At 52.3% G+C, this 7,682-nt stretch overlaps 1 protein-coding gene across 1 annotated transcript; it reads left to right on the top strand.

Moving 5' to 3' along the window:
- The first annotated feature begins 273 nt into the window (after nt 1-273).
- On the top strand, nt 274-1,738 carry LOC136543466 (probable 2' cyclic ADP-D-ribose synthase BdTIR). The gene is made up of 2 exons (XM_066535904.1): nt 274-812; nt 1,663-1,738. The coding sequence occupies exons 1-2, from the start codon at nt 274-276 to the stop codon at nt 1,736-1,738; spliced, it is 615 nt and encodes a 204-aa protein (XP_066392001.1).
- The last annotated feature ends 5,944 nt before the right edge of the window (nt 1,739-7,682 follow it).

Below are 7,682 nucleotides of genomic sequence, written 5' to 3'. Positions count from 1 at the left end.
CGTGCGCGTCATAAATTTCTTCCTTCAAACAGCATTGTGTCACGTGTACATGTGTATATTCAAATGCAAAATCAAACTCAAAATGGACCGAGATTTTTCCCTCACAAGGAGCGTACGCTTTCACACGTACGTTGTTGCCAATTGCCGCTATAAAACTCATCCCCGGACATTGTATCACCCAGAGTATTATTCCCTGATCGTTGGTCGATCCAGCTTCATTCGTCGGCGGAGGCTTTGATGAGCGGTTCGCCGGCGGCGCGCCTCAACGCGTCAATGGAGGCCGCAGCCACCACCGGGAACAGCGCCTCGTCGTCGGCGGAGGCGCGGCGGGTGGAGTCGTCTGCCGACGAGGCGGAGGAGGAGGTGTCCGGCTGCGTGAAGACGGCGCCGCCGTGCTACGACGTGTTTATCAACCACCGCTGGGTGGACACCCGGCACACGGTGGCGCACCTGCTGCACGACCGGCTGCTGCAGCTCAGCGGCGGCCGGGTCCGCACGTTCCTGGACAGCATGTCCTTGCGTCCGGGGGACAGGCTGGTGGAGGGCATCAACCAGGGCATGAGCCAGTGCAAGGTGGCCGTGGCCATCTTCTCCGAGCGCTACCTCGACTCCGAATTCTGCCTGCACGAGCTCGCCGCGCTCGTGGAGGCGCGCAAGGTCATCGTCCCCATCTTCTACGGCGTCAAGCCCTCCGCGCTGGTCCTGCCGCAGGCCGTCGTCCACACCCACGCGCCCCGTGACGTCGAGCGCTTCAGGGTCGCGCTCCGCGAGGCCAAGTACACCGTTGGCCTCGCCTACGACCCAGCCACAGGGTACGTAACGAGCCGACCTGACCTAGCTACTCCTAATAATGTTCTATATGGGTCCATGCACGCGCCATTGAAATTCTCAGAGCTTGCTCTGACCTCTGCCGCTCTGCGAGCATTGTTATGCACGCATGCAATAATAATACAATTAGCTCGGAACTAAGGGATGTGCTATAATTCAGTCGCCTCAAACAGGCTTCGTCTCAGGCGATGGATTCCAACCGTAGGATGAGCATCCGATGGTCATTGTGTTGTCTTCTACCTCAGGTCAGTCACCGTTCTTCTTCCCAAAGCACGCAACCCCACCGCCGTCGCCACCGCTGCCCCGCCGCGGTGTGGTAGGGTCTCGCCGAAGCGGCCGCGGACACGAAGCTCCATCAAGACCCTACAGCCCATGGCGGCTTCCTTCTTTCTCTTCCCCCACCGGCCGCCGCTATGGCCATTGTCGCCCCCGCACTGACCTAGCCCGACCGCCTCCTCCGTAGCCAGAACCCTAATCGCCGCTCTCCTGCCGTCCCCATCGCCTGGCTGGCCTACCTCTCCCAAGGCCCTTCTAAGCCCGCCAGAGTTGGGGAACAAGAGAGAGAGAGAGAGTCAGAAAGAGAGGGCGCCGGAGTTGGGAAACCCTAGCCACCACCGTCTTCTTTGTCGAAGCAGGCGCGTGGGAGAGGATCGCCTTAAATTGATTTCAGGCACTGAAGTATAGGAATTGTGCGGAACTAATTATACTTGTCCAATAATAGATAGGTGGGGAAAAGGGATTTGCTTAGACCACAGCAACACCATTGTACATAAAAAGAGCTGTTTCTTAAAATCGTTTTCTATTATTAATGGTGATCTCTGGATCTGCATGCAGTGATTTGGCCGAGCTGGTGTCAGCGGCAGCGAACGCGGTGATGCAGAGGATTGAACAAATTGAGAGCATGCGATGAGGATCGTTCCCACTTTAATTTCCAGGCAGTGATTTCGAAGCTGCAGTTTTAACAAATAATGACATGCACATCTGTAAACGCGGGAAATAAAATTGTAATCATGTAATGTATAAATAGATGATTTTTTACAGAAATCTGCTATACGTCTCACTGCAATGTCAGTCGTTGCATGTCGGAGTTGGATTCAGACGTTTTGTCTCTCCTCGCCCATTTTTCTCGCTTTGGCCTCTGGGTTACGTACGGACAAAAACGGTACGGATATTTTTCGACCGTATTCGAGACCGAATCCGTTTAGAGAGGTTCGGATATGTCCGTATCCGAGTCCGGATATTCAACATCCGATACCGTATCTGTATCCGAATACTTAAATCACATATTTATGATGTCGATATCCAATTATATCATATCCGGCATGGTTCACACTATCCGTATTCGAATCCGAATCTGAACAGAAATATAAAAACAAATGTAATATCAATGTAATATTAGTTATATCCGTCCGTATCCGATCCGTTTTCATCCACTGGGTTACGCACTTACGCGTGTGTCGGTGTGCACACGCGCTTGTGCACCTACGTATGATTCATGTCGTTGCTCCATTTCTTTTTCTTTCATGATCAATGCATCTGGATCGAACTACTTGAACGTAGCTAGTATATGGAACGTTTCAAAAAGTAGTATATTAGGTTTTACACTTTAGCTTCTTTGTCATGACAATGCATATACCAGCAACATTACGTGTATATAACTACACATATAGTACACTTCGAGTCTACGACTACATGAAGGGACACTACTGCCGGCAATTTCAAAGCCGGTAGCGATATAAGTACTTGCTTCGAAACTGACAGTTAGTATCACTGCCGGTTGTGGTTAACAACCGACAGTGTTATGTGCTCAGTGCTCTAGATCCAGAATTTCATTTACCATAATGATACATACGAGACGTCTGGACGGACGGATGCCTCCGTCTACTCATTTCCGCACCCACTCATTCCTCTCGCGCCCTTACACTACTACACAAAATCTTTTGGGAGACGTTTTCATAACAAGCTCTGACGCGGTTGGGCCGACTGTCCGCCTCGGTTATTTGTGGTAGGGTAGCTGGTCCAGCAACCGCCTCTGTTAATGCTTAACCGAGGCAGATGACATAAGAGAACTGCCTCGGTTAATGCCTATTAACCGAGGCGGTTGCCCTAACGCAACCGCCTCGGTTAATACAGTAACCGAGGCAGACTTCTTAACAGGCCCGCCTCCAAAAAATAGTCCATTTTCGAAGGCGGGCCTCTTAAGAGGCCCGTCTCAGTTAAAAGGCCCGAGGCCTACTCAGCAGCCCACTCCAAACCCTAGGTATATATACGCAGCCCCCTCTATGTTCACCCTCCACCTCTCCCTCAACCAGCCGCCGCTCCCACCCGTCTCTCCCCCACGCACGCGCGCCCCTCTCTCTCCCACGCGCGCACTGCTCTCCCCCACTCTCTCTCTCGATCCCTCCCTCCGCTCTCTCTCCCTCTTCCTCCCTCGACCTAATCCGAGCAGGGCAGCGGCGCCCCTCCTCCACAGTAGGCTACGGCACCCCTCCTCCACAGCGGGGCCGGGCGGAGCACGGTGGCGCGTGGTGCGGGGTGGTGCGGGGCTGGTCGACGCACAGTGGCATGGGGCCAGGTGGCACAGTGGCGCGGGGCCGGGCCGTGGAGCGCACGGGCGAGCTCGATCCGGCGACTAGAGGTATGTAACCCTGCCTCTGCGTGTTCCAGCTCCTCGTTCTCTCTCCATTTGTCCTCTTTCGCTCACTCTCTTTCTCCCATGGATCTGGATTGCTGGATCGAGCAAGCGAGGAGGAGACCGGCCACACCGGATCCGGCGAGGAGGCCGGCCACGCCCGGATCCGGTGACGATGGTGTCTTGCGTGCGTCCATGCTGCTGCATGCGGCACAACGAGCGACGGCGGAGCCAGATGCGGCTAGTGGGCTGGGAACGCGCTCGCCAGCGGGCTCAGGAATGGGCTCACCAGTGGGCTCATGGATTTTTTTTTTGTTTTTTTTATTGATTAACCGAGGCGGGCATTCTAATGTGCTCGCCTCCGTTAATATATTAACCGAGACGGGCGTTCTAATGTACCCTCCTCATTTAATCGTTTAATCGAGGTGGTTGGCCAACCACCTTGGTTAAGGTCATGATTAACCATGACCTTTGGACCGAGGCAGTTGCCTTGCCCGCCTCGGTTAAGCCATTTCGTCCGCCTCGGTTAAGATTCCTGTAGTAGTGTTAATTTCCCCTACCGTGGCATCTCCGCACCCGCCGCACCTAGGCCACAACGCTCCTCTGCCAAGTCGCGCCCCGCCCCCACGCACGTCACACGAGCCACGCGCCCCGCTGCCTCCCCCTCCCTCCTCCTGCTCCGGCGCGCAGCGTCCCCAGCCCGAGCACGAGCTCTGATCCACGCGGCCACCCTCAGCGACCCCTTCCTCTTCTCCGGCCAGCCACCCCGGCCTCAACTCCGGTGCTAGGACAGGCACGACCCCGAGGGCGGCCTCGCCGTGGGTGCAGATTCGACGTCGACGCGCGGCCCTGCTGTGGCACGGGACACACAGCTCCGGCACGGGCGCGTGGTGTTTCCTTGGTCCATGCCTTCCACCAGCTCCCCATCCCAAATCTGGCCGCGGCCGTGGTGGGTTCGATTCTCCTCCTATCCGGGGCAGCAACTATGGATCAGAGCCGGTGATCGATGGAGTCGTACTAGCCATTCGTCTGAGCAGATGTGCATGTTGCAAGCGTTTGTCTCAAGTGTTTTAGAGTTTTCATAGGTATATTGCAATTGTTTCATGCGGATGTTACAAAAGTGGATCGAGATGTTCTATATGTTGCAATGGTTGTACACGTATGTTGCAAGCTTTTGTTTCCAATGTTTCATCTGTGTTTTTTGGACGCATGTTGCAGTTATGTTTATCTGGATGTTGCATATGTTCCACACATATGTTGCATGTGTTTTATTCGGATGTTGCATATCGTTGCAATGGTTTTCAAGTGTGTTTCAGGTTTGTTTTTCAAGTGTTTCATAAGCATGTTTCAAGTGTTTCAACTGCCTTCAGACGTATGTTACAACCATTGTATTTGGATATTTCAAAAGTAGATCGGCTTTTGCATCTCTCCTTCTCCCATCTTCTGTTGCATCGTCTCTCCCGGAGCCGGCAGGGCATCCATACGAACTAGGGATGGGCGATGGGTGCGGGACGAGGGAGCTGCGTGCATCGGCCGCAAGCGAGGGAGCTCCGTACGGACGGACGCTGCCTCCGGAGCAGGATGGGCACTGGGCGGAGTGTGCTGCGTACGTCACGGTTTGGGAGCAGGGGTGCAGGCGCATGGTGACGTGGGCACGGTGGGCGGGTGCTCTCCTGTTGCGCGGGCGCAACTTACGTGAGGGGGCACGGCAGATGCGTCGAACGGGAGCCGCGTCTGGACGCAGGCGTAGGGTTGGCCATCCGGGCGCTAGGCTTGCCGTTTCATTTAACTTTTGTTGAGTGCGTATGTTTTCGTCCGCAACCATTTAATTAATTCTGACTAAGTCCACCGATGCATTCGTATCCTCTCTTCTCCAAGTTCTTTTCCTGACTCCCTTCGTCTGCCTTTCTCTCTAGCACTGCTCGATGGTAAAGAATCGATGGGCACGATGGCCGTTGCGGCACATCATGGAACAGGGCACAGGCGCACAGCGACGACGAGCTCATCAGTGTGGGCGGGCCCGGTAGCGTGGGGCAGCGGCGGCAGCAAAGCCCGGCCACACCCGGGGCTCCAGGCCTGACCGCACGGGGCAGTGGTGGTGACAGCAAGCTTGGCTGCATGGGGCTGCTGCGGCGGTGTGTGTGGGGCGAGGGCATGTCAGGATTCAAGATGAACCCTGATGATAACTGAAGAGAACTGGGGAAAATCAGAAGATTCAGAGGAGAAGTAGCAAGAACAGCAAGTTCAGAATGGGAAACAGATGGACAGAGGACAGGTTTCAATAGCGAGAAACAGAATTCGGTTACAATCGTTGCCTCTCTCAGTTCCTGAACCGAGTACTTATACTATTACATGGCCTAGCTTGGGCCCACCAAACAGGCGCACCGCCTTAACCGCCTGAACAACCTTCAGCCACGTACGCTCTGAACCGGCCTTCTCTCCTATTGTCGGATCAGCTACAGGAGCGACCTTCAGTTTCCTGACAGAGCAATGGTTGGCTCGGTGGTGCATCGGCTGCGGTTGTGCAGGAGCAGGGCTGCGACTGCGAGCCTGGCGGCCGGGCAGCGGCGGCAAAGCCCATCGATCCGTGTGGGGCTCCAGGCCTGGCTGTGTGGGTTGGCGGTGCCAGCGGCCATGTGGAGCTATAGCGGCTGCGCGTAGGGTGAAGGCAGCAGTGGGGCCTGGTGGTGCGTCGACTGTGGCCGCACGGCATGGCGAGCCCGTCGGTGGGGAGCCACGACAGGGTGCTCTGATTTTTTTTGGAAATCTTCATCACTGTTGGTTGAGAGCCCAATTAACAATGATATATAACCTCTGACCTTCAATGAAGATGACGCAATGCCGGTTCCAAATCCAGCAGTGAAGGTGCTTTTGGAATTGGCGGTGATTCCTAGTTTTGTAGTAGTGTACTGTACGTAGCTGCAGCCTTTCAAAGAAATAGTCTCATGTTGCGTGTACATTCTCACCACGTATCAGGTGCATGTGTTGCTGATCTTTGTGCTGCTTGTTAGGCTCTTGTGTTATGTATTTTATTTGAACCATCTCATCGCTTGAACATCAACTCACCTTATTGATTTTACATTTTCAGTTGCACTAGATGGCAGGAGTACAAGCTAGTATGGAGTGTAATTTGATCGATGGAAAAAGGTTTAGTTTAGTTTGAATGACTGTACTATCTATAGTGCAGTCATATTATGTATTGTACTTCACTTAAAATAGTTTCAAAATTTTAAATCTATTTATAAATTTAATACTTCAAATAGTATTTAGTTGTCTATCATGTCTCCATGTCGACGTCATGCTACGTAAATGCACTCTAAATTTGAGTAATGTTGAAAAACTTAATGGTATTGATAGTTGAGGTTTGAAAAATGAATGGTTTCATGATTCAAGGCTGAAAAATAGACTCAGTCATAGTTGAGTGTTATAATATAAGCTTTTCTCTTTTGAGTCAAGTTGAAAAGTGAAGGGTATTGATAGTTGATATTGAAAAATGAATATGGTTTCATGATCCAAGGCTGAAAAATAGACTCAGTCATAGTTGAATGTTATAATAAGGAACTTAGTAGGAATAAAGCTCTCAAAGTTTCAAAAACTTAACCTTGATAAATATGTATCCAAAGGATGAAACAGAGTAGTCTTCTTAGGAACGGTAAGTAGCCTATGTTATGGTACTCAACATCATCAACCATCTGCACTCAATCTGTCATAAAAAGGTAAACTATGTACGGGTTGTTCAAGCTGACACGAGGGAACTAGCGTGGACAGTAAAAAATCTGCCCTAAAAGGCATGTGCTTTTCTTACGTGCACCATTGGATGTATATGAAATTGTGTGCACATATCTCCATGGACATGATCCAACGATGCATAGTAGGAAAGCATATGCCCTTAACACTACTGGACACGGGTTCTTTGCCGAGTGCCCTAAACACTCGGCAAACCCAAGTTTGCACTCGGCAAAGAGTTTGCCGAGTGTTACACTCGGCGAAGACCCGCCGGCATAGCTTTTGTCTGCAAAGGGTTCTTTGCCGAGTGCAATATATCGGGCACTCGGCAAAGAAAAGTTGACCTAACGGAGACCACCCGTCTGACGTCCCCTTTGCCGAGTGGTGACGTGTCGGGCACTCGGCAAAATATTTTTTTATTTTTTTCAAAAAATTCCTTGCCGAGTGCCATAGCGTCAGCACTCGGCAAAGTGCCCAGTTTTGCCGAGTGCTATGG

This window comes from Miscanthus floridulus, chromosome 3, assembly GCF_019320115.1.
Source record: "Miscanthus floridulus cultivar M001 chromosome 3, ASM1932011v1, whole genome shotgun sequence".
Lineage (NCBI taxonomy): Eukaryota > Viridiplantae > Streptophyta > Magnoliopsida > Poales > Poaceae > Miscanthus > Miscanthus floridulus.
This window is presented reverse-complemented; position numbering and strand designations above follow the sequence as displayed.